General features: G+C 44.0%; 1 protein-coding gene across 4 annotated transcripts; it reads left to right on the forward strand.

The window, feature by feature from the left end:
* Window positions 1-145: 145 nt before the first annotated feature.
* Window positions 146-25675, forward strand: LOC136619759 (GRIP1-associated protein 1-like). 4 transcript variants are annotated; one of them, XM_066594522.1, is made up of 9 exons: window positions 161-229; window positions 1460-1605; window positions 1726-2007; window positions 7470-7601; window positions 15735-15893; window positions 15978-16093; window positions 16940-17045; window positions 20245-20373; window positions 25503-25675. In XM_066594522.1, exons 3-9 carry the CDS (start codon window positions 1771-1773, stop codon window positions 25551-25553), a joined length of 930 nt encoding a protein of 309 aa, XP_066450619.1. In that variant the 5' UTR covers window positions 161-229; window positions 1460-1605; window positions 1726-1770; the 3' UTR covers window positions 25554-25675. The 4 variants fall into 4 exon arrangements, with proteins under 4 accessions (XP_066450618.1, XP_066450621.1, XP_066450620.1 ...); XM_066594521.1 differs by lacking the exon at window positions 1460-1605 and having other exon boundaries at window positions 146-229; XM_066594523.1 differs by lacking the exon at window positions 1460-1605 and having other exon boundaries at window positions 153-223.
* The last annotated feature ends 1408 nt before the right edge of the window (window positions 25676-27083 follow it).

A 27083-nucleotide genomic window follows, 5' to 3' on the forward strand; every position in this document is an offset into this window, starting at 1 on the left:
CCGCTGCATAAGGAGCTATCTGAGGGAGTGCGGGGATGTGCTGGGATGTGCTGGGCACGCGTGACGTCACGTAGTGGGGTTGGTTGCACGGAGCTTGGTTGCCTTGCCGCAGTGCAGCGGCTATGGTGCAGCGTCCTCTGGTATCCTAGCAACCGGGCGGGGCGGAGTGTATGTCCAGGACACACCCGGGAGCCACCGAGGCCGGTGTACGGGGGAGGACGTGGTGGGGGTCTGTAAAACCAGCTCTACGCTTCTATAGGAGTGGATGCAGTGCAGTCTGTTGTTCTCTGTTATCAGTTGTGTCAGGCCCAGTATAAAGCTACTGCTAGGTTCTTCCTGGGATTCCTTTGTCTCCCATGGCTCCGTGTCATTAATAGTAACAGGGCTGATAATGAGATGCATGGAGCGGCTCCGCTGACGACCCCTTTACAAGGAACCATTATCCTTCAAATAATCGAAAGTGATCGCTAACGTTCAGTCTAAACGCAACCACTAATTTGTTCGCCTTTCGCTGGTTGTTCATCACCTCCTTGTTCGCGCTCTGGCAGTGTGTTTAAACTGGCGCCGATTATTATGAACGACAAGCGAGAACCTCCCGATTCTCATTCGTCGTTGGCGGCATTTATACAGAACGATTATCATTCGGTTTCGCTTGTTTGAACGATTTTGTGAACGCTAATCGTTCCGTATAAACGCAGGATGAGGCGACCTTCACACGGGCGAGCAGGACATTGGGCTGAGAAACCTGGCCCGATATCACGCTTGTCAGCGTGCGTTTTACGCCTCGCATCGCTTCTCTGAAATTCCGATCCTCTGGCGCTCTTTCATGCGTGTCGGAGGATCGGTAAGTGTTTCCTATTGGTTTCAATGGGAAATGTCACAGCGCACGGCGTACGATGTGATTGGCTGTCCCATTCAAAAGAACACGGTTCAGATTTGTCTGCGATTCGCGCTCGCGTGCTTGTAGCCTATCGCACTTGCCAACATGTGATTTTGACGCGGATGGGATGCGTTTTTGTAACAAAACCGCCTTTTATCACCTTGGCAGAGTTTCTCCCATTGTTTCCACAGGGGAGACCTCACATCACGCCACGATGACGCCGGCCCAATGGAAAACAATGAGATGCAATGCGAGGGCATGCACAAAGATAGAACATGCCGCGATTTGTTTCCTGCCTCACGTCACATGTGTATGACCCATTCAAAAGAATGGCGTTTATATCCGTGCGAGATTTATGCGCCTCACAACGCACAAATCGATTTTTCTTGCCCATGTGAGGCCGGCTGCACACAGGCGGGTCAGATTCCGCATGTGGAATCCCGCAGCGGAATCTAACCCTGTGCCCAGCTGGCATCCGCACGTACCTGCTTCTTATTCCCCGGCTGTACTATGGATGGTGCGCATGGCGAGCTGTAGGACATGCGTAGTCCATTTTTTTTTCTTCCCGTTTTTTTCCAGCGTTGTCGCTAGGCGATGATGCAGAATCCGTGACCTTTCCGCAATGACCCCTGTGTGAGAGCACAGAAGCGATAGTCGTGGGGCGGCTGTTGGACCTTATGCCTGGACTTCCCCTTTAAGCCTACGCCAATAATAGACTTCTTGAGGTACAGAAGACGTACGGCTAATGTTATTATCTCTTATGTTTTCATAGTGAGGAGATGAGTCCCTCCAGTAATCTTCTCATCCAGACGCTCTCTAATGATTTCTTAATTTACCGCCTACAGCCGTGAAGACTCCGGCAGCGTTAACGGGACCCCCGCTGTGAAGACATGACAGCCAGGCAGAGAAGGGGCTCCAGGGCGACTGCAAAAGTGTTCTCAGACGCGATGTCTGTCATGTCGCACAGAACAAACAGATCAGCAAGTCTGCCCAGCATTGCCGGTATTGGTTTGGGGATTCAAGATGTCAGACCGGTAGCGGTTAGTAGCGTGCCAGTCACGAGGACAACAAAAAGCTTTCCCACCATTGTGAGACCTGGAAAGAGTGTTGTCAGCAGGGCCGTCCAGGTAAGGGCGCCTTTTACCACACTGCACCACCAAGCACATTTATCAAAAGCGACCATTTTCGATTTCCTGAACATTGGGCGGAGTCACTGCATATTTTTCACAGAGGAACCGCAGCAAAGTCCCTGTGTGTTATCTGCACATTGTGTATGGATCTGCTGCAAATTTGACCCTGCAAAGGGTTAAATCCACTTCTAGTATTGTGTAGGGGCAGAGAGGGGACGGGAGCTCCATTCCTGCTCCTGGCTCTTCCATCCTCCCCACCTGCAGACAAGGACACCGTATATCGGCTCGGCGTGAAAACTGAGCCGATATACGGTCGTCTAAATAAGCCCTTTGGCTGGATTCACACGAGCGTAAGTATGTTTGCGGCACGTTTTTTTTAGAATGGGTGTTGTGTATTTGGACGCCAATTGGCGTATTTTAATGTACTCTTGTGCAATTGTGTGCACAAAAAAACTTGCACCGATGCTCTCAGCCATTGAAATGTCCAATAGTTTAAAAAGTTCAAAATGTATTCATTCCCTACGCAAGTGCGCAGGAAAATAGAGCGTGCTGCAAATTTTTTTGCACAACCAAATTTTACTCGTTAAATACATTAGTGTAACACAGGCCTTAATAGGCGTAATAACATTTGGTACACTTAGGTCGCATTCACACGAGCGTTTCTGTGCGTTTTTGCCGCATGTTTTTATGGTTTGGCATTGCAAATTTGCACACAAATTGGCGTATTTTAGTGTACTTTTTGCACACACATGTCTTGCACAATTGTGCATGCAAAAAGCATACATCGATGATCTCAGCTATTGATATGGTCAATAGTTTTGAGTTCAAAATGCTCTTTTCACTGCACAGATGCGCAGGAAAATAATGGAAATCAATGGGCTCTAGTTTCGGCGTATTGCACCTGCAAATATTTTGTGCGCAAATACGGTCGTGTGATGCCGGCCTTATTGTTACAGCCAAAAACAAAGGCAAGATCCTACAGAGGGTCCTATACTTTATCACTTTACCTAGCCTTCCAGGTGCGAGCTTCCCCAAGTCCAGGCGGATCCCCTTTGCCTGGTTTGTTAACATTGTGTTGATAAGGCAAACCTTGATAAAAACTTTCCTTTTCTTTGGATCCCATAAATAACGTAAGATTGTGATCTGTTCATTAGACAACACATCCAAACTTTTACCACCTCCCGTAGCTTCAAGTCCAACACATATTCCCAGTCTGATCTTCGCTCACTCATGAATCAACTTAATGCCCGTCTATTTCCTGTTCATGTTTAGCAGAAACAATACCGCAACCTCCTCTGTGGCTAACAGCCAATCAGCTGCGTTCCATCTTCAGGGTGCATTCACACGAGCGCAGGCGTATTTACGTTCGCACGTCCGCAGCGTATAATCGCCGGAAAGAACGTTTTTCGCCGATCATGACCAGAGCTAGAAAGCGTATTATCGTTTGTTCCTAGTTTGCAAACTATCTTTTCGGCCATCGAATATGCGTTGGCGCGTATTTCGGTCACGTATGTTCCGTTTTTTTTCGGGTTGCCGTTTTTACGCACCGTAAAATCGCCCGTGCGAACGAATACATTCGAAACCAACGCCTCAGATGGTCACGTATATACGATTGGGCGCAAACACGCGCCGTTTATGCGCTCGTGTGAACGCACCCTCAGTTCTACTGCCCAACTAATATGCCTCTCTTCTAGGTTCTCTATTGCGTCCCAGTTTAACTACCCACACTGACACACAAAGAGCTTCACAACTTGACCCCTACATATACAGTTGGAAACAAAATGATTCAACCCCCATTTCAAATTAGGTTTATTTACTAAATGTACAAACTTTTAGGTGTTTTGAAAAAATAAACTAAACAAGAATAATTTAAATAACTCAAGACAACTCATATAACAAGTGGGTTCTCCAAATTGCCACTTTTAATGACAACTACAGTCTCAGAGTTATTCAACCCCCTGAATAGAATCCCTCATAAGAGCACACATTTGCAAATTAAATGTTGTCTCAAGCACACCTGATGCAACTAATCAAGGGCTTCATTAGTTGCATCAGGTGCGCTTGAGATAAAACACATCAAATACCTGGATTGGCTCAGGCTTATTTGACTGTGAGCTTTGATCGCATGCTAGAAATATGGCTAAGTCAAGAGAGTAATGATAAGTGAAGAGATCATTGTCTTGCCCAAAAAACAAAAAGGATATAAAATGATAGAAGAGGCACTGAATATGCCCAGAGATACAGTTGGAAGCATAGGCACAGATTTATAAAAACTGTCTAAAAGAAAAAATATTTGTTGCCCATAGCAACCAATCACAGAGTGAGTATCTGTTTTCAAGAGTACTATGAGTAATGAAAGTTGAGATGTGATTGGTTGCTATGGGCAACAAAGACAGATTTTGTTTTAGACAGTTTCATAAATCTCCCCACTATATTACAAGTTCAAAGTTAAAACTAACACTGGCTACACTACCTGGACGTGGCAGAAAGTGGAAACTGCCACCAGAATCCCGAGGAGGCAGGTGGTAAGAAAGCAAGATTTGGTGGTAGCAGGCACCAAGGTTGCCATTTGCAAAGTAACCTGCATACTAAATACTGAAAGTCTCCATAACTGACCCAAAAGCACAAGAAAAGCCTACTCTGATATGCTTAAAGCCATGCAAATAAGCCACAGAAGTTTTTGGAATCTGGTTTGTGGGGTGATGAAACAAGACTGGAACTTTTCGGGCCTATGGATCAGCTGTATGTCTGGAGGAGGAAGACTGAAGCATATGCTAAAGACATCCCCCTGCCTACAGTGAAGCATGGCGGTGGCTCAGTGCTGCTCTGGGGCTGCTTTGCTTCCTCTGTCACTGGAAACCTGCAGCAGGTGGCGGGCAAGATGGATTCTATCCAGTAGCAGGGAATCCCATGAGAAAATGTTATGCCGTCTCTGAGGAAGCTGAAGCTTGGGCACCATTGGACCTTCCAACAGGACAATGATCCCAAGCAGAATTCAAAGTCCACCAAGGCTTGGTTTCAGAAGAAATCCTCGAAGACTTTGGAGTGGCCATCGCAGTTGCCTGACTTGAACCCCTTAGAAAATCTTTTGTGGGATTTGAAGAAGGCGGTTGCATCACACAAACCCAAGATCATTAGTGAACTGAAGGACATTGCCCATGAGGAATAGGGTTAAGACTCCTCAGGATCGCTGTGAGAAGCTGGCCTCTGGCTATGCATTATGTTTGCAGCAAGTCATAACAGCAAAAGGGCGTCTACTTAGTACTAAAGACACTTGTCATGAAGGAGTTGAATAATTCTGAGACTGCAGTAGTCATTAAAATTGGCATTTTGTGTTGAATTTGGAGAAACCATTTGTCATATTAGTTCTGTTGAACTACTTAAATTGGCCTTATTTGATTGTTTTTTGCAATCAGCTCAAAGTTTGTAAATTTGGCAAGTAAACCTAATTTTCAATGGGGGTTTAACCACTTCAGTGGCACATCCGGAAATTTTCCGGGACTAGCTCCACTGCCCATAGTGATATAGCCCGGAAGATTTCCAGGGTATGTTTCACTATTGGACTGTGCAGAACACTATGCCATAAGCTGGGGCATTGTGTTCTGCACATACACCGCCTGCACAGTCCTACAGAGAACCAGTGCAGGACTTTAAAAAAGAAGCGGGAAGACATAACCAATCTGCCGACAACTTCCCGCTTCTTTTTTTGAACTTCTGCACTGTTTACAGGTTGCCACAGAGACCATCAGCTTGTCAGAAGCCGGCCGATGGTCCCTGTGGCAGGGAGAGCTGGCGATTGGCTGTCAGATGATAGCCGGGCACCAGCTCTTACAGCGGAGAACGGAGAAAACCTCTGATCTCCGCTGTTTAACCCTTTATATGCCGCATTCTGTCTGAGCATCACAGCATAGTAGAGTATTAGAAGAATAAAAAGTATTATGCAAGTCCACTAAAGGGACAAAAATGTAAAAAAGGTTAAAAAAAAATTAGTAAAAAAATAAAAATGCCAAAACCCCACCTTTGTCCCTTTAGTTTGTTACACATGTGATATCCCTGCATTCCTAATGACCCAGAGAAGGAAGTCAGTACATTATTTAATCTGCAGGGTGCACGGCATGGAACAAAAAATTTAAATGTGCTAAAAATAAAGGAATAGAAAGTGATCAAAATTCTGCATGGATCAACAAATGGTACTAATAAAAAGTATAATTCATCCCGCAAATTAAAAACCCCTACACAGCTCCATTGATAAACAAAATTAAAACACTAGGGATCTTTGAATGCAGTGATAAAAAAATAATCATTTTTTTTTTTAAGTGTGAAAAAGTAGCGAAAAAAACCAGACTATTATAGTTTGGTATTGGCATAATCGTACTGGCCTGTAGAATTACTTTAATACATCATTAATACTGCTCAGAGAATGCAGTTAAAAATAAAAAACATGCCAGAATTACAGATTTTGTTCATCTTGCCACTAGAAAAAATTAAATAAAAAGCGATCAAAATTTTACATATTCCTAAAAAGTAGATAAATGAAGACTGGAGTTCATGCCACAAAAAACACGGCCTTCTAGAGCTCTGGCAATGGAAAAATAACATTAATACGGCTCTTGGAATGTGGCGACACAAAAGCAAACCTTTAAGAAAAAAAAATGTTTTAAATGTGCAAAAATAGCAAAACATAAAAAACCTGTATAAACTCAGTATGAAATCGAACAAGCAAATGGCAGAATTTTTCTTTTTCCCCAATCTCCCTGCAAATTTTTTTTTACAAAAGTTATGCAATACATTATATATACCCAAAAGATGCCATCAAAAATTACAACTTGTCCTGCCATAAACAAGCCCTCATGTGGCTGTGTCAATGGAAAAATGAAAAGGTTATGGCTCTTGGAATGCGACTGGAAAACTAGTGGATATTAAATGATTGGCTCATTTAAAAAAGCTGCCCTGGTGGGCACGACAGAGTGGTAAGAAACCCGCCACTGAAGGGGTTAATTTTGATTTCAACTTCATTTCTACACACATCTTCAAATGCAACCCCACACATACCCCCATTCTCCACTTACTCTGCTCCTTACATTTTCACCTCCAGAACTGATCCCTTTATGAAATTCAATGCCTCGAACAATAGACTCTCACCTATTCTGCTGGCTTTCGAGTCAAACCTAAAACCCAACTCTTTAGCTCTTTTTTGCAATTAGTTTTTGTCCAAAATCCTTCCTTTTGCCGCATATCAAGCCCCATATTGTGTAATAAATGACCACTTTCTCTTTTCCTTCAATGCTGAAATCCTCAAAAATAAGCCTCAGGGCAGCCCCGAGGGCAGTGCTCGTAGCGGTACTCATCTGTTCATAAAGGGGGCAGATCTGATAGTAAACACTCATCATCATTATTTATATCGCTAGTATGGAAATATTGAATTACTCTGGAGACCAAGAACGTTTTTCTTGCCCTAGGTGTCATCTAATGAGGAAAATTTGTTTCTTTCAAAAATAAAAGTTTTAGAAAAGGAAATCCTCTCACTGAAATCATGTCTTAAAGAGAAAGAACATCTGGTTACGGAGTTAGATGGAACGATCAAGACCCAGGTACAGTGGCGCTACAGATATGACATTTGTTGAAGCTGCTCTGTGGTTATCATCATTATGCCTGTCTATCTGCCCTGCAGGTGATATCAGCGGGGGGTGGGGGTGGGGGGGTGGAGGTGGGAATTAGGATCTGCAGTAATTCAAGTCTCCTGGTCAATTCTCGCCCGTTACTCTGTGCTCCACAAATGGACAGGTCATGATTGTTGGCCAACCTCTAAGGCCGCCTTCTCACACGACATAATCACTGTGGGCATTCGCAATGGAAACCGCAAAGAATTATGCTGGTAAACCACAGTGGGCAAACCTGCACTGGTACGGATTTGGCCTGGTTTTTGAAGCACCTCTGCTGCGGAATCCCTTGTATCATAAAGAGTAAACTCTGCAACAGAAATCCGCAGCATAAATAGGCATGCTGCATATTTAGGGGGGGTTCACATGGATGACAAAATCGTGCGATGCGAGAGTGAGTAAAAACGTGGAATTATGAAACCAATGATTTTCAATGGTTTTCTTCACATTTGCGATGCCTTTCCTCATGAGATGTTGCGATAAAAAAATGACAGCATGTCCTATCTTTTTGCTTTTTCGATTTTTTTATTTTTTTTTTATTTATTTTTTATAAATTAATTTATAAGTGGGGTGCCCAGAACTGGACACAATATTCCAGATGAGGTCTGACTAAGCTCCTGCACATTTGCGTTTTTCTTGCACGTTTTTTTTCACTCTATATCAGGGCGCCCACCCACTGGCGTTTTTTTCCCTGCGAAATTCGCAGCATTTTTTTCTCTGCAGGGGTCTATTGGACTTGTAATGTTAAAATCGCGATCGCGCAAAATCGCAATTTACCGCGAAATCGAGATTTTGCGCGATCGCGATTTTAACATTACAAGTCCCATAGACCCCTGCAGAGAAAAAAATGCTGCGAATTTCGCAGGGAAAAAAAACGCCAGTGGGTGGGCGCCCTCACTGCGTTTTTTTCACGCGATTGTCATTGGGTCTTTCTAATGTTAAAAACGCATCGCAAGTTGGTGCTTTGCAATTTTTGTGCAATGCGTTTTTAACATTAGAAATGCTTTACTAAAATCAAGATATACTATATCCACCGAATTTCCCTGATCAACCCAGTCGGTGATTCTGTCATAGAAGGAAATTAGATTTGTCTGGCATGACTTGTTTGTTACAAACCCATACTGGCTCTGGTTAATTACTTCTTTTTCATCCAAGTACTTCCATACATGCAGTTTAATCATTTGTTCAAAGATCTATCCCGGTATAGAAGTCAGGTTCACAGGCCTGTAGTTTCCTGGATCCACCTTCTTCCCTTTTTTGAAGATAGGGATAACATTTGCCCTTTTCCAGTCTTCTGGGACTTCTCCTGTTCTCCAGGAATTTTCAAAGATTATGGCGAGTGCTTCAGCAATTACCTCCGCTGCTTCCTTTAGTATCCTAGGATGTAATTCATCTGGACCTTGAGACCTGAATTCATTTAAGTTAGCTAAGTGTTCCCTCGCCATCTCTCTGCTTATAGATAGCTTGCATTCTTTTATTCCCCCAATAGCACATGGAAGATCAGTTGATGTTCCATCTACTTTCTGAGAGAAAACAGATACAAAATAAGAATTTAAAAGTTCGCCCTTCTCAACATCATTCTTAACCAATTCGCCATTTTCATCTTGTAAGCATCCAATAGCATCTTTGCCTTTTTTTTGCTTTGACATACCCCCAAATCCTTTTTTATTGCTTTTGGCCTCTGTTGCAAGCCTCAATTCATTATTAGCTTTAGCGATACTTGCCCTACAGTTTCTGCAGACTACGTTATTTCCCCCCTTTCCATTTGATAAACATATTTTTAGCTGGTGACATCCGGATATAGTTATACAGACATAAATCATGTCGCTGCATTTCTAAACAAGGTTTTTTGTTGTTTTTTTAACACTGAATAGCTACTTTCTTCGAGACACCAACCTTACATGATCAGAAAAAAGTGCTATATAAGAAGACATGTGACCCCGGAGTGCAACATGAAATCATGTTTTCCATGGATCAGTTTAAGTGTGACTCTTCATTAGAATGTGAAAATCCAGTGATCTGAGTGACTTTTAACGAGGCCTGGTCATTAATGCTAGAGTAGCCAGGGCCAGGATTTCACTGCCAACCTTGTGGGGTTTTTTCATGTAACTGTATTACCGTAGAAATATACTGAGAATGGTGTAATCAAGGACAATATTCAGAGAAATGGGATCCTGTGAACTCAAAGAACTCGTTGATGAAAGGGGTCAAAAGAAGATGTCAAGAATCATTCTGACAAACAAGCAAGGCACAGTCAAGCACATTGCAGCCGTATAAAAAAAGTGCAATCTGCAGGGAATATGCTTATTTCAGGCACATAAATATACTGCACGTTTACACAATTGAAATACACATAAGCCCGTTGTGAATGAGCCTGAAAAACTGGATGACTGATGAGCAGAAAAATATCGCCTGGTCAGATGAGTTTAGATTTCTGTTCCCCCGTGCTAATGGTAGGTCAAAGTTTGGCACAAGCAGCATGAATCGTTGAACCCTTCTTGCCAGCTGTTCAGAACATATCAGCACCTCCATCTCATTTGTGGCAACTGCAAGAAGCTTCCTGTCCACAGGGGCCAATATTCCTGCAGAATGATTTCATCACCTAGTGGAATCTATGCCATGACGAGCATGATGCGGCTCTAAGGGCCAAAGGTGGTCCAACGTACTACTTGATTGGTGTCTCTAATTAAGTGGCCATTCCCAGTATATGTGATAATAAGTGGTACGCAGTTGCAGGCAGTACATTGGGTTGTCTAAGGTCTGTCCGTGCATTTCAGATCTTCTCGCTCATTTCCAGTCTGAATGACTCACCATCTTGAGTAGTCTACCTGCCTTTCAAAAAAATTTCCGAAATGCGTAGTTGGCGGTATTATGCGGCTAGCTTTTATAAGCAATTTAATGTAAAAATATGAATGGAAGTTTTCCAAGAGTTAGAGAAAAATGATAGCCAGGCTTGATGATTCAGTAGTACCGTCAGCTATTATGGATTTCTTTTCATACAGAATGCTCCCAAGTGATGCGCTAAATGTGACCCGTATCATTATTTTTATTGTAAATCAATAAATATTGGATTAGGATATTTGTAGCGTACATTAACCAAGCACAGCCTGTCCCATTCATCAGCAGGATACGTTCAGAAACCCAGCTCTATGCACTTATGAGCAATAACCCATTCACTGCTGGCTCTTAAAGCGAAGCGTCAGGTTTTACCAGTAAAGTGGTTCTGCCATGTTCATACGCCCTACTAGGGTATATGACCATCGTAGAGCAAGGGCCTCGTGACTGGCGGCTTTCCTAGAAGAATTAGTAGTTTGCCATGAGTGCCGAGAGCAGGACCTGGCACAATTAGCCGATTGCCCTTGGCCCCGCATTGTGAAAGGGGTTGTGCATGTTGGCTCATCGCCTTTAAAGAGAGATATCAAAGCATTAAAAATGTGAAAACTGTATTTAATAGCTTATTTCTACACTAGGTTATATTCCTGAAGCTGCAGTACCGCCTAGTTCTGGTGATAACATATCCCATGGAAACTTCATGTGGCTCAAATCACCAAATATATTGGTGCCCCCACATATATACACATAACCGCCACTAACCCAGCTCGGTAGCCTTTAGAGATTGTTATATCCGGAGATCTGAATCTACCTAAGGTCTCAGTGTGACTCCCCGCCCCTGAGGAATCGGGAGAGGAAATGTTATCACAATCTCTCTGTATGTAAGTAGTTTCAGGCTTTGGCCAATCATATTTCAACTTTGTAGTAAGAAAAATAAAATATAGACACTGCGCCAACATTTATTCAGTAGGTTGCTCCAGATTTTGGCATAGAGTGTGCCAAAAGATCTTGCAAATTGCCAAAATTGCGTAAAAATTTCAGTTTTTTTTTTCACTTACCAAAATTTGAAAATTGACCTGACAAATGGGCATGGTTTCTTGGAAGTTGGTGCGGTCAGCAGTATTTAGGCTAGAGCAACACAGCGACATGTGTTGCATGTGATATTGCATCTAACGGGTAGGGGGTATGGCCTATAGCGTGATGTGAGCAGTGGAGACACACCAGGAGAGCTGCCAACTGTTCTGGTAGCTTGCTATCTTCGCTCTTTGGCTGAGGCTGTGTTTTTGATTCTGCTATGCTGGCTGCCTTGCTAGTCCCTGGGCTTTTGGTAGTGCTGCACCACAGTTCCTATTGTGGGGGAGTTGAGGACTGGAGAGGTAAAGAGCAGTGATAGCTATGGCTGGTTTCTTGTAAGGCCTGTCTGTTGTTTAACTGTTAGTTAGCTGAGTTGCGATGATGAGGAGGAAAGAATCCGGTGGTGCATGTGTGCTTCATGATGGTGCTCAGGCATCCATGAACGCTACAGCGAATACTTTGAACCATGAGACTTCCCATGCAAGATCAGAGGTAATACTGAATACTAAGCTTTGACCAATCTGATGCGACAAACAGGTTGGAGGAATTTGCTCGCTTAAAGGGGTTTTCCTATCATCAGTATAGGCCATCAATAATTGATCGGCCGGGGTCCGCCCCTGCAGTTACAAGCGCTGGCCACTATATGGAGTTTGGCGCAGAGGCTTCCGCTTCGACCTCTGTGTATTTGCAGTGCTGACAGCATGCGCCCGCTCAGCTAATCGGTCGGGGTCCCGAGCGACGGACGCCGGCCGTTCAGCTATTGATGGCTTATCCGGATGATATCTCTGTAATTGAGAAGGGTAAACATGGCCTTGTTTTATATGCTTCATCTGCCTCTGTGAATGCTGTTATACAGGCCACTTCAGCACAAGCTAGTGGTGTGTCTATGTAAAATGAGCCTACTCTACATGATGTTTTTCTAGCTGTGACTAAAAGTAATGTTGTTTGGGTTTCCCACTTTGCTTAGGTTGGTAGCCTAAAAGAGGATGTTGGATTTATAAGACACGATTTGCAGAAAATTACTGTAAGATTGTCTAAAGTAGAGACACGTATTAATGAAATGGAAGATGCAGTATATATCTAGTAAATGCCAGCAGTCTGTCCATACTTTTCAATATAAAGCAGATGACCTGGAAAATTGACTAAGGAGAAACAATTTGCGACTTAGTGGGGTTCCAGAAAAGGTGGAAGGATTGTATCTGAGATGATGTGTTGAGGGATGGCTGAAACCAACTATTGGGGAAGATACTTTACTTTGCTGTGGACAGGGCTCCTAGAGTTCCTGTTAAACCACCTCCACCGGGTGCCACGCCGGGAACTGTTGTGATAACACTACTGCAATATAAAGATCCGGACATTATTTTAAAGAGAGCAAGATGCATGAAAGAGATGACTATGGACGGTCATCATATAGCTGTGTTTCCAGATAAGTCAGTGGACATACGAAACTAACGGATGCCGTTTCAAGGTATTAAGAGAAGGTTACGGGGTTTACAGCTGCCTTATCTTATTTTGTATCCGACACGGCTGAGAGTTGTAATGCAGGGGGAAAATTTTTGTTTGCTTATTCTAGGGTGCCGCCTCCTGGATTGATATACATGAACAACAGTTATAAGTAGTCCTTTCTATTAGTGGATTATCGGTAGAGTATCTAATTGCAGGAAATTACATTTGTTAGATAGGTGGCAGGTTCCTGGGTAGTGCTTTTTAGTATATGTGACCTTACTGTGATATTGGGATTCTTTTCGCCCATTATCATTACACCTAGGTCATTAGAGCCCTAGGGAATATGGGTATATGTGTAATGGGGTGGGTGTGGCAGGGTGTTTTTTTTTCTTCTTCCCCTCCTCTCTCCTGCTCCTCTGACATACAACACAGCTGCAATTTTAAATTGTATGAGTAAAACATAAATAATGAATATCATTTACCATGGTACAAGAGGTTAACATAATTGTGTGGAATGTGAGGGGTATGGGGGATAAAACTAGAAGACTGTCTTTTCGTCTGTTCAACATTTTGAACCAGCTATTGTTTGTCTATTGGAAACACATTTAACAATGAATACTGTTCACTTGCTTCACTATTCGGTATGGTTATATTCATTTATTCTGTGTACTCAGGTCATTCGCGAAGAGTAAGTGCACTGATTCATAAAAGTATCTCTTTTAGATGTGAGTCATCTTTTATAGATACTATGGGGAGATTTATTTGTCTTAAACGTATTATTGTGCAAAAAAAAACATTCTTTTATGCAATATACCTCACCCCCCCCCCCCCTCATAGTCCAGCTAATGTATTAAGGAGGTGATGGAATTTGTACCTGTACACTATAGGGACAAAAGTATTTGGACACTGCATGTTTGTCACAAAAAGTGCTTTATTCTTCTATTTAGTCACATGTCGGCCCTCTTCTTGCTTGTATTACAGCGGCAACACGTTGAGGCATACTTTCCACGAGTTCTCTGTAAGTCTGGGCAGGAATAGCTTGCCATTCCTTGTAAGAAGAGACTGTTGTGTAGGTGGCTTTGTCGTACCCGTCGCTCCAGTTCTTCCCACAAGTGCTCGATCAGATGAATGAATAGTTATTACAAAATTAGCAGTTTTTTTATTTTATCCATACCCTTCCCAGCATGCCGTTTGGCAAACTCAGTATTTGCTGATTTTCTGCAGTATCCAAATACTTTTGTCCATATAGTGTATCTTCTGCTGTTCCTATGTTAATTGTGGACAATTTTTTAATGAAGGCCCTATTGTGGCTTCTCCTTCCCCAACTGCTTCACACATTTATTAATGACAGTAGGTTTATGTGATCTGTGGAGGTTGAGGATTCTAGAACAGATCTCCCATTAGGTACTCCGTCTACGCTTCCTTATGTCTGTAGAGATGATCTACCATGAACTGTGTCTGATCACTCTCCACTATGCTGTTGATTATGAATGGTGGGGGATTTGGTTTGGATAGAGTTTGGAGGTTAAATCCCTTTTGGTTGAACCAGCTTGATGCTAATGCTAGAATGCAGGAGGCTAAATTGGGATTTTTTCAGATTAGAATATTGTCTCCTCGTCAGTGTCTGTGGTGCGGGATGCCATGAAGGCATTTATACGTGGTCATTATATACAGAAGATTAGCTTACATAAGTCTAAGTATTGGGATGTCATTGAGGCCCTTCAGCAACGAGCAAGCATATGTATATTCTCCCACTAGTCAAACGGAAATGAATTGGAAGGAGGCACAGTCTCAACTTGCAGATCATCTGAGAGGTGTTGTAAAATAGATGCGTCTTTTTATGAAGCGGAAGATCTTTCAGAAAGGGGACGCAGGGGGTCATTTTTTAACTACATCTCTTCGTAAATTTGGCAGAATTCACTCCACAGAACCTTTTTCTCGACTAGCAGATAAATAAATGGCAGACCTGTAATGTTTTAAATATGGCTTCAGAATCCATGGCTTCCCCTCTTGATATATAATATTACTTAGGCCGCCTGCACATGAACAGATTTGCATTACGGAATCCGGGGCGGGCGTCGAATCCGCAGCAAACACTGTTCCTTGCAGCCTATGGAGAAGAGCTGCTTCCTGCACACGGCCGGAAATCAATTGTGATTTCCACCTGCAGAGGAAAAATTGCAGTCTGCTCTATTTTCGTGTGGGCTCCGCACAGGCGGCTTCTATTGAAGTCAATAGGAGCTGTGCGACCCGTGGCGCTTCCATAATTGACATTGTGGAAAGGTCGCTGGAGCCAAGTCATTGCCTAACAACATTGTGGCAAAAATAAACACTTAAAAAGAATCTATATAGCGCATGTTTGACGCCGAGCCGTCCAGACCATTTGCAGTACAGAAGAAAGAAGAAAATGACAGGTACACAGGGTTGGTGGCCGCGGTCAGGGACGGATTCCGCATGCAAAATTTGACCAGTTCATGTGCAGACGGCCTTATGCAACTAGTGGTAGAGTTAGCGGCTGGTGCACACCATGTTGGGCCTAGGGGCCCTCACATTTTTTATAATAAATATATACGTCATGAGCTTTTCATGACGTATCCGTTAAATCGATGCCATTATAGCCTACGCTGACAGATCTGTGTGACGGATGTCTAACAGTGGCATCTAGCACCCATCTATACGTCTTATATGTAAGAGCCTATTCTTTCTTTGCAGACTCTGCAGTTCACCAGGGATCTGGAGCACCAAATAAATGACCATAAATCTACTAGGCAGTCGCTGGAAATGAGCCAGAGGTTAGTGAAAGAGAAGGAGCAGCTATTGGACGAACGGATCCAGCATTATGAAAAAGTCATGCGAGAACTGCAGGATCAGGTATGAGTACGGACTTGTCACATGTCACCTTTATGTATGGTAGTAACACACAGATTCACCTGCCGTGCTTCCTCCCTTGTAAAGTATGAAGAGACCCTGGCGTCACTCCGGGAGCAAAGTCAAATAGAAGTGAACACCAGGGATGAAAGGATTAATAAACTGAAGCAGCAGATCTCAGAGCTTTTCAAAGACAAGTCTTGGTATAATTCACAAAACGTATTTCATCCTGTGAACTACTTTGGAGATTGGCATTTATGGCGGTTCACTTTGTACCTTGTGATGGTACCAGGTGTCCAAATGTATATGGTAAAGAGTGTGTCCCCAGTGACATCACGCCTGCAACATCATAAGCCATTGTGGTGCCCCTTCGGCTCTGAGAGCAATTGCCAGACAGCTGTGAGTCCCAGAAGTTTATAGGGCTGGCACCCCTCGTCATGTGATGTCAATGCCAACTACTCTGCCATCTGCGACATCACCACCTGTTCTGGGCCCTTATACGGAGCATGTCAGGCAATGATCCATTATAACATCATCACATGCACTCCACTACTGCTCTACAGGGTACCCACCAGCCCAAATCCTTGACAGTTTCTTGGATGACATCAACATTAATGTTTTACTGACTTCGTGATGTCACCAAACCGGTGAAGTTGTCCATTTTGAATTCATACCTGCACCATCAATGCCCGCTGCGGTGCTTAAAAGTAGGCTCACCACACCTTGGACATGAGCCAAGCCTGCTCCTCAGAAATGTTTTATGCCCTCCAAGCCCCAAGCTGTGGTGTCATCACCTATTCTGGGGCCTTAAAGGGTTATTCTCATCATTGAAATTTATGGCATATTAAGTAGTGGGACCTGCACGTATTTACAGAACAGGGGTCTATAAACCCCAGTCCCACCTTGCAAGGTGGACACTGGTTGCCATATCTAGGTAGGAGGGGAATGGAGGGTGGCTTCTCTGTTCATTTCTGTGGGAGTTATAGAAGCATCCTGTATTTTCAACGACAAAGTAAACCGCCGTTTCTTGTCTGTTCCTTCACTTATAGGGAACATCAGAAGCAGATAGAAGACCTTCAGAAGGAAGTGAAGCGATTAGCAGAGGAAGCTCATATGCTCCGTGGACAGCTGAGGAGACATAGTGTTTCATCACATGTAAGGCTCCATTGTCACCATAGGCATTTCAGTAATGTGATCTATAATTATCATTGTCTTGATAATATTCACACTACCTGGAATTCTGTTTTCATGAAAATCAGATAAATCTGGTCCATTTTTGCTCCAAGTGCATTACCATTGTGTCTATGGAATAAAATAACATATTGAGTGCAACTAGAACCTAGCTTCTCGACTTGGTGTATGTGTAATAAACGGGGTACACAAATTGTGCTAGGCAGTACATTGTATGATCATAGCCTAACACATAGTAGTGTTTTCCAACCTTTTCAGCCCTGGAACACCCCTGCCAAAAAGAGGGGGCTGTCAGGGTGTGGTTATCATGTGCATCATTTTACCTCCGGTAATTCCGGCACCGGACGGCCTCTGGCCACTACCGCATCCCCTGACTAGCGGTGCTATGCTGCTAGAGCCTGCCATGTGCCCGGTGAAGGAGGTGCTGAGAGCGTGATGACTTCGGAGCTGGGAGGGAGCGCGGTATCTTCTGAAATAAGCTGCGCAAGTGCAGCTAATTTCGAGTCAAAATCCACACCAATGCAATTTTCCGCTGTGGATTCTGCACCGCGTGTTTATTTCCACATGGATTTTGTACAGATTTTTTTCCGCAGCTTAAAGACAAGGTTTTCAAAATCTCATTCATTTTGCTGCTACTGTAAATGCTGCGGAATTTCCTTGTGGGGGGTCCGCACAGAAATTCCATGGCAAATCCATCCTGTGAACCCAGCCTAAAGGGGTTTTCCAAGCAGCATGCACTGGGATACACCAGGGTCGGAGCGGAAGCGTTGCTCTGAGCCCTGTGTAGTAGCCCGCGCTGCCTGGAAAACCCATTTAATGTCGGCTACATCATTCCTAGCTTGTGGACAGCGGCACCCTAGTTGTGAATCACTGGTCTAGTGGATACTTGACTTGTCCTAATCAGTTTAGTAGTTTCCGACCCTCGGTGACCCTAAAGGCGACCTCCCTCCATGTTTTTCAGCTTTGCGCTGCTTCTTTCACTTGTGTGATATCCATGCCAGTATCAGCTCTGACAGTATCAGCCATCGTGTCCTTTGGTGGCCAGGCCTTTTTTTGCCACTGACCTGTCCAAGCGTTATAAATTTTTCTAGCAACTCTGCTCGCATTATATGGCCAAAATACGTGAGTTTGAGTCGGGTCATCTCACCCTCCAGTGATATATTGGGTCTTATACGATTCAGGACTTCTCTGTTACTCTCGCCATCCAGGACATACGCAGCAGCTTTCGACAGCACCACAGCCCAAACGCATCAATCCTCCTATCAGCTTTTTTCGCAGTCTAGCTTTCACATCCATACGTGGTTATGGGGAATATGATGGTTTGCACTAGCCTTCATTCAGTTGCTGTACTGATATCCCTGCTTTTCCAGATTTTGTCTATGTTTAGCATTGCGCTTCACCCCAATGCTATCCTACGCTTTATCTCATGGATTCGCCAGCCTCGTCAATTTTTGAGCCAAGGAAGATGAAATCTCACACGCATTCTACAGCCTTGTTGTCGATTTTGTTTTTCATTTGACCACTTTTCTTTAGATTCGGATATAGGCCCATTTTCTTCACTTTCAGTTTTAATCTTACATATCAGCTGCTTCAGACCTGCTTCTGTTTCTGCAAGCAGAGTTGTGTCATCCTTGACTTAGGCATATAGAAATATTTCTAATCGTCTGTGAAAAATTGCAGGCCCCTTGACATCCAGCAAGTAACGTAAGGCCCATTTACACCAGCAGATGATTGCTCAAAGATCGCTCAAACAACAGTTTGAGTGACAGCTTTGAGCAATCATTTTGCATAAACTATTAAGTAGCTACTCAGCTACTCAAGTACCAATTCTGTATGCAAATGAAGCCTTCACTGAACACAGCTAACAGCTCAAGGGCTATTATCTGTGCTCAGATCCTTTGTTCTCAATGGGGAAACAATGCTATCAGCATTCCCCCCACCCCCCACCCATAGAGAACTGCTGATAAGGCTGAAGGACGATTTTTAGGTTGGACTGAATTTAACAATCAGCTAGCAGTGCACGAAAAGCACACGATGGGCGCGCGTTTAGACGCTCCGATGATCGCTAAAACGATCACCGACTAGTGATTTTTTTTTTTTTTTAAGCGATCATCGGCTTGTGTAAATGGGCCTTTAGTCAAGCATGTACAATAGTTTTATGTGATAAATACTACAGCGTTGTATCACCATCCCTTCCCCCTCCGCAGTGAGGAGTTGTATGGAGTGGTGGACAAGTCTATCACGTGTGTTTCAAGATCCTTCAGTTTAGGTTACTGCAGCTAAGCACCAGGATTATACAAATTTGTAATTTTCCAAGTAGACGTGTGCAGAAATATTTACTTATTCAGCTTAAAGGGAACTTTTATCACCTATTCATCGCTGATACCCCCATCATTCCCGAGAACAGGGGTCTTGTATCCCTTCATCTCCACATTTTGTGCTTACTGCACTCCTGCAGTGAGATTAAATGGATCGGTGGTTGTGCATGCACGGTGCTGCTCCATTCACTTTCAATGGGACTACTGGAGATAGCTGAGTGCCTGTGCTCAGCTGCTTCCATCAGCTCCAATGAAATCAGTGGAATTGCAGCCACCACTGTATTCAGTCTGACCTCGATGCAGTGGGTGCAGTGAACCTGCAGTGACAGAGAGAGACATGGGGACCCTGTGCTCAAGAACAGCAGGGGTCTCAGTGGTGAGACCCCTACTGATCACACTTTTATCACCTGTCCTATGGATTGGTAATAAAAGTGTTTTCTGGTACACCCTCTTTAAAGGGAACCTGCCAGGTCCTGAGAGCATCAGAAACTAAGTTTATAGGCTGATAGGGTAGGGAATTGCCGATTCCTTTGATAGGAGAGGGTGGGGTGCTTTGTATATTTGCCCACCTCCGCTATCCTCCTTTCTCCATGCTTCGGACTTATCTCTTCACTCAGTGCATGTGCACACACAGAACAGAAGTGTATGAACAGTGAGAGAAGAGATGAGTCCGATGCGCATACCAAACGTCAGCTTTCAGGGTGGACCACAAAGGAACGGGGAGGCAGGTAAGTATAAAGAGCACTCCCCCACGACTCAGCGACCCCCTATCTTATACGCCTTAGATTATGGTCCTTATAGGACCTGGCAGGTTCCATCTTAATATAAATGTTCTATTCCTACAGGAGTGTGAGAAGTGTAAGTCAGTGATGGCGGCCCTTGAAGACAGCCGGTTACAACTACAACTAAAGAACAGGACAATAGAAGAACTGCAGTCAATATGCCAAAGATTTCAGAATCAACTCCAGGAACAAGTATGTCACATATATTTAGGCCCCATGCATACGCCACAGAACATAGTGGGCCTCAGTTATAAAAAACATCTAAAAGAAGAACTTTCTTTGTTCCCCATAACAACCAATCAAAGCTCAGCATTGTTTTCTGAAATTGCTCTGGTAAAATGAAAGCTGCGCTGTGACTGGTTGCTATGGGCAATATACACTTTTTCTTTGAGCCAGTTTTGATAAATGAGGCCCATTAAAGAGACTCTGTCAGCTCCTTTGAGTGCTATAAATGAAGCTTATCTGCTCAGTGTAGGTGACCTGCTAAGTCTGTACGTTTTTTACATGCCTTCCTGCCATTCCCCCAGTGTCAGCGCTGTGAGCGGCACACTTAACTTAGAGTGGGGGGACTACTTAGCTTGCCACTCAATGCACTGCAGTGGCCGGTTTCAGCGCTGACACCAGGGGGAACGGTGGGGAAGGTAAGCATAAGGCCGCTTTTATACGAGTGACAAAATCGTGCGATTTTCTGGCGATGCGACAGCGCTACAAATCACATGTATGTAAAGCCCATGCTTTCCTATGGGTTCCTTCACATTAGCGATATTATGTAGGCTGCTACATTGCGAGAAAAAAAAGTCAGCGATTTGATAAGTTTTGTAGCCCATGTTTCCCTATGGAGCCTTCCTTTGTGTTGCATAACACTGCACGAAATCTTGGTTTTCGTGCGGTGTGATGCAACTTTTACAGTAGTAAGTCCTTCTGTTTGTCCCTAAAAAAGTCCTGGCCCCTAGCTACATTAAAAAAAACAAAAAAATACACTACCTAACAGGCACTGTCCGCTTTACCGCACTTCTCCTCTAGCAGGTCCTCTGCAGTTGTTTGTAGCCTTCAATTGAAGCTCCCTAGTAAGGGGTTCATAAATCTCGCCTCCAGGAAGCACTGGCTCTGATTGGTTCTCCAGCACCGCGCCTCAGCCAATCACTGTAGCGCTCGATGAACCAATCAGAGCCATTCAGCGCTGCAGTGATTGACTGAGGCTCGGCGCTTGAGAACCAATAAGAGCCAGCGCTTACTGGAGGCGGGATTTTTGAACCCCCTGACCAGGAAGTGCTGGCTAAAGACTACAAACAAGTGTGCAGTGGAGCTTCAGAAGGAGAAGAGCGGCGGAGCGCACAGCGCCTGTTAGGTAATGTATTGTTTATTGGGGTTTTTTTATGCAGACAGGGCTTATTTTCATGGTAGGGCTAATATTTCAAGTCCTCAAAAAAAATCCCGGCAAAAGAGTGCTACTAAGTTGTGTGACTTTGTAGCGCCGCAAAATCGAGATATCACCGCGAGAAAATCGCATAGAACACAGCTGCGATATCACCCGTGTGAAAGAGGCCTTAATATCTAATAGAGTATACTACTTTTTTTTTGGATTTGCACAGAATTTGAAAAGAAAAACAGTATGTGCGAGGCCCTATGAGGGTCTGCAGAGGACAACCCTACGCGTGGAGCTCTTGCTGCTCGGTTTTATTGCATTCAGGCCAGATTCACTTAGTGCAGATAAATCTTTCTTTTTTACATTGCTACTAGGGATGAGCGAGTATACTCGCTAAGGCTAACTACTCGAGCGAGTAGTGCCTTAGCCGAGTATCTCCCCGCTCGTCTCTAAAGATTCGGCTGCAGGTGCGGGTGACAGGTAAGTTGCGGCGGTGAGCGGGGGGGAGAGAGAGATTTCCCCTCCGTTCCTCCCTGCTCTCCCCCGCCGCTCCCCGCCCCCCAAATCTTTAGAGACGAGCGTGAGGATACTCAGTTAAGGCACTACTCGCTCGAGTAGTTAGCCTTAGCGAGTATACTCGCTAATCTCTAATAGCCACCCTTCAGGATTTACTGATGGCTTTAGTTAAAAATATATATTTCCTAGCCCATAGAAAATACAGAAAAGTACCTAAAATTCTCTGAATACTCACCAGATGATGCGCGCTGAGATGTAGGCATTTCTGGTTGTTAACCCATTCCAATCCACTGTCTGATGTCTTCAGACATTCTGATTGAAGGCTGTATGGTTCCGATGTTGGAAGACGTTCGGCAGGGTATTCTTTCTGTATATTACTGGCCGCTCTGTTGTCGGGGCCTCTCCAGCTTGTCCCATACCGCAGTACTGGCTCTAGCCAGCAGATGGCATTATTGTATAATGGTAGTAAGAGAAAGCCCCCCTTGGATACCCTGAATCCAAAATTGGATTGCAAAGGGTCAATATCGGCCCCAGTTCTGTGCAGTACAGTTGTTTTCATGCTTCTTTGCTGTGGGCAGGATTACCAATGCAAGGGTATACAGATGCCGCCATTCTTCTCCCCTCTCAGATATTGTCCCTGTTTACAGCTGCCAGCATGCCCCTCTTTTACAAGCTGACTAACATTGCACAATCTATTCTCTACTCCCCTGCATGCGAAACACAATCCTCCAGAGACAGAAGGGCCATGGAGGAGTGTATATAGCAGGCGAGGTAGAGGAGAGAATGGGTGAGGTCTTGTGCTCCACATATAACCTGTTCATAGTGTGGGGTTGTTCAGGGGCAGAGATCACCAGGAGCACGTGAAACTGGCTATGGGTGCTTTTACATGGAACGGTATCCTTTAAAAAAAAACAATCACTGGAACATTCGAATTTGAACGATCATCATTCCATGTAAACACAACCTACAATGAATGATAATTCGTTCTCGTCTTGCTCATTTTATGCAAGCATGAAAATCATTGTTAGCTCATTCGCTAGTTGTTCAGTTTAAAAACTGATCATTCAGTTGTACTCATTCACTAGTATAGTGAATGTGAATGACTTGGGAGCAAACGACTTATCTGCCTGTATAAACAGGCTGCACGCGCGAACTCTGTCATCGTTCCGTGTAAAAGCACCATTAGGCTGCCACTAGCACCCCCATTTACCCGATAATTGCTGGACTATACGAAGGTTACAGCCCCACGTAGCGCTTACCACGCGGCTGCAGAAATGGATAACTTCGCCGGTGATGCGCATTCTGTGTAGCTGACTGCTATATAAAGACTTTGCTGGCTGTCAGTTCTTAATGGCTGCACAGTTTTAGGTAAACCCATTGCCATTAACAACTGTCAGTGAAGACCATTCACCAGTCAGTCACACGGACCCACATCAACGGCTGCTGGTATCGCCGCTGTATGGTTACTATGTAGGACCGTAACCCTAGCGGTATTAGACGAGTGTTAACGGTGCTTGTGTAATAGTGCTCTTACACCAGACTGCCTAAGGTAAGTCGGGCCTAATGGGTTATTTGTAGTGTAACCTATCACTACTGATGATGTTGACCATTCATGAAATTCGAACATCAGAATTAGGATGTGAGCTAACTAATGGCAAACCTCGTAGAACTACACTTTAACATTATCCCTCAATTAGGCTCTGCTCATATTTCAGACTTTTTGTTCGGTTAGTCTACCTTCAGACGGGCGAGCACGATATTGGGCCGAGAAACGCAGCCCGATATCGCACTGGCAATGTGTGTTTTACCCGCGGATGCGAGGCATTTTCTATGCAAAAGCGCCCCACATCACTTCTCTGAAAATCCAATCCTCCGTTGCTTGTTTCACGCGCAGCAGAGGATCGGTATGTGTTTCCCATTGTTTTCAATAGGAAACATCACATCGCACTCGCGTGCACTTTACTGTGCCATTAAAGACAATGGGCGATGTATTCCGAGGGACGCAAAAAAATAGAACGTGCAGCTATTTTTTACCTTGCAGCATCGCTGGGAGGGGAAAAAAGAAACCAGTCATGTGTATGACTCCATTCAAAAGAATAGAGTTCATATTTGTGCAAGTTGTATGCGTCTTGCAACGCGCAAAACGTGTGTATGTATCCTTAGGCTGCTTTCACACGAGCCACAAAATCGCACGATTTTCTAGCGATGCGACAGCGCTACAAATCGCATGTATGTGAAGCCCAAGCTTTCCAATGGGTTCCTTCACTTTTGCGATGTTTTCTCTGATGCTATGTTGCGAGAAAAAAAATACGGCATGTTCAATATTTAAGTCATTTGCTATTTTTTTGTATCCCATGTTTCTCTAGCAAACCTCCTTGTTTATCGCATCGCATCTCATGAACTAGCGCTTTTCATGCGATACATTTCCCTACCCCTAAAATAAGTTTTAGCTGCCTTTCCTTAAAAAAAAAAAGGTGCATACTTAACTAGCAAGCTCGGTCCGGGTCCTCCCGCTGCTCTCCGGAGTTCTTACAAGCGTCCAGCAGTCCTCGTTCGCCCACAGAAGATCACTTCCTGGTCGCAAGAGTCATAAATCCCGCCTCCAGGAAGCGATGGCTCTCATTGGTTCATCTAGCGTTACTCAGGCAATCAATGCAGCGCTGGATAAAACAATGCGATGGCTGTGATTGGTTCATCTAGCACTACACAGTCAATCAATGCAGTGCTGGATGAACCAATCAACAGCCAGCGCGTTGTGGATGTGAAATTTATGAATTGGCTGAGCCATGGCATTAACTGGCCAATTCATAAATCCCGACGCCAAACTCTGTACAGCCAATCGATGCAGAGCTGGATGAACTGCCTCACATTGGTTCATCCAGTGTTGCATTGATTGGCTGAGTAGCACTGGATGAACCAATCATAGCAATCGCTTCCTGCAGGCAGGATTTATTAATCCCGCAACCAGGAAGTCATCTTCTGTGGGTGAGCGAGGACTGCAGGGCGGATGGCGGAGCTTTTTTCCAGGGAAGGCAGCTAGGGCTTATTTTAGGGGTAGGGTTTAACTATCTCACAATAAAATGGTGCGAGTTTTTCGCTGGTAGAAGCAATGCATGGTTTTTTTCAAGAAAAATGCATCGCTGATCTTACAAAATTGTGGGAACAGAGCTGCAATATTGCCACGATTTTAGCGGTGATATCGCTGTCACCCGTGTGAAAGAGGTCTTATAGAGCAGAACAAAAAAAAAATGGCCACCGAATCTGTCAAAATGCAAAAAACCTGGCGGAGCCTGAAGGAACCTATTGACTATAACAGGTTCTATCATTCTCCAGAATTTATGACAGAAGCAGCATATGGAAGTGCGTACAGAGCCTAGTTCCTGTGTGTAGCATGGTATAGCACATCCTTATAGTGTAATCATCTGCTTTTTTTCTCAAGGGGAAGTTGCAGACTGCACTTGTGGGCAGAAACAACAGGAACCAAAAATAACCTAAAGAAGCAAAAGCCAGCATGGACTTCGTTACTCACAGATATCTATCATCACATCAGCAGCTTATGTAACAGTTTGTATATCATCCCTTGATCTGCTATATGCTATAAATCAGCCATTACAGAAGGCTATATGGAATATGTGGAGTAGTGGAATTACTTCAGGTCAACTAATACTGAGACTGAAACTTCAGCTGCAGGCTGGTGCATATACACAAGTGATACGGCAGCCTATATGAACGCAGTAAACTCAATCTAAATCTAATCTAATCACTGAAGCCCTGACTGACTGACACTCACTCACTGACTCGCCACTAAATCTCCAACTTCCCGATGTCGTAGAAACATGAAATTTGGCACAGGCATTAATTATGTCAAAAACAGGAAAAGCTAATGGGTCCCAACTCGATTATTAAATTCTATGCGCAAAAGAATTAGCGTCCAAATTTTATGCACAGAATCTAATTCTCTCAGTTCCCGATGTCATAGAAACTTGAAATTTGGCACGAGCATTGATTATGTCATATATAGGAAAAGGTAATGGGTCCCAACTCGATTACCTTATTTTTCGCTTTATGATGCACTTTTTCCCCCTCCAAAGCGTGGGGGAAAAGTTGCTGCGTCTTATAGAGCGAATGTGCCAAAAAATTTGTTCCGATTGCTATTTTTAGCGCAATCGCGAATTCAACTCGCGATCGCACAAACAAATGTGCGACCAGTCTCCTCCCCACTGCCGCCCATACATACCTCTGATTGGTCGTGAGCGCCGGCGGGTACTACTGCTGCTCCCCGCCTCCACCAAATGGCTTCCTTCCTTCCTCCTGCTGCACACAAGCGCTGCTGTGATATGAAGCGCCGGTTTTTCAGACCTCTGCTGCTTCTTCTGCTCCATCACCCGGCACTAACCCTGTGCTGTCCCTGGGTGAGTTCAAATTTCCCCCCATTTTCCCGCTCTAAAACGGGGGTGCGTCCCATAGACCGGTGCATCTAATAGAACGAAAAATACGGTATTCAATTCTAAGCGCAAAAGAATTAGCGTCCAAATTTTACGTACAGAATCTAATTCTCTCACTTCCTGATGTCATTTTATATAAAGGAATTGTCGCATGGTTACCTCCACGTGGTGTTTTCTGGGTAACGCAAAGAACCATGCAAAATGGTGAACATATTTTTTTCCTCGGTATCTCTAAAGTAACGACTACTTCATAAGATTTTCCCTGTGAACACCAGATAAACACCAGTACTAAATTAACTCGGGCGAAGCCGTGTGTGTAAACCCTCATTGACTGATTGACTGGCTTGCGACTAATTCTCTTACTTCCCAGTGTCATACAAGCGTGGAATTTTGGCAGGAGCATTCTTTAGGTCCTGAATAGGAATAGTAAAGGGTCACAACTTGATTATTCAATGCTAATTGCAAAAATAAGTGCACCTCTATGTAATGTAACTTCCCAGTGTTCTACAAGTGTGAAATTTGGCACAACAGTCTAACTGACCTCTATGTCTATATACTGAGGAGAATCTACCTCA

This window comes from Eleutherodactylus coqui, chromosome 3, assembly GCF_035609145.1.
Source record: "Eleutherodactylus coqui strain aEleCoq1 chromosome 3, aEleCoq1.hap1, whole genome shotgun sequence".
Classification (NCBI taxonomy): domain Eukaryota; kingdom Metazoa; phylum Chordata; class Amphibia; order Anura; family Eleutherodactylidae; genus Eleutherodactylus; species Eleutherodactylus coqui.

Bases quoted from the DNA above. Each gene is read 5' to 3' on its own strand.
- LOC136619759 (XM_066594521.1), top strand. From the start codon at position 1,771: ATGACAGCCAGGCAGAGAAGGGGCTCCAGGGCGACTGCAAAAGTGTTC. The intron at 15,894-15,977 runs GTATGAGTACGG...TCCCTTGTAAAG, and splicing joins TGCGAGAACTGCAGGATCAG to TATGAAGAGACCCTGGCGTC. The intron at 20,374-25,502 runs GTATGTCACATA...TTTTTTCTCAAG, and splicing joins AGAATCAACTCCAGGAACAA to GGGAAGTTGCAGACTGCACT.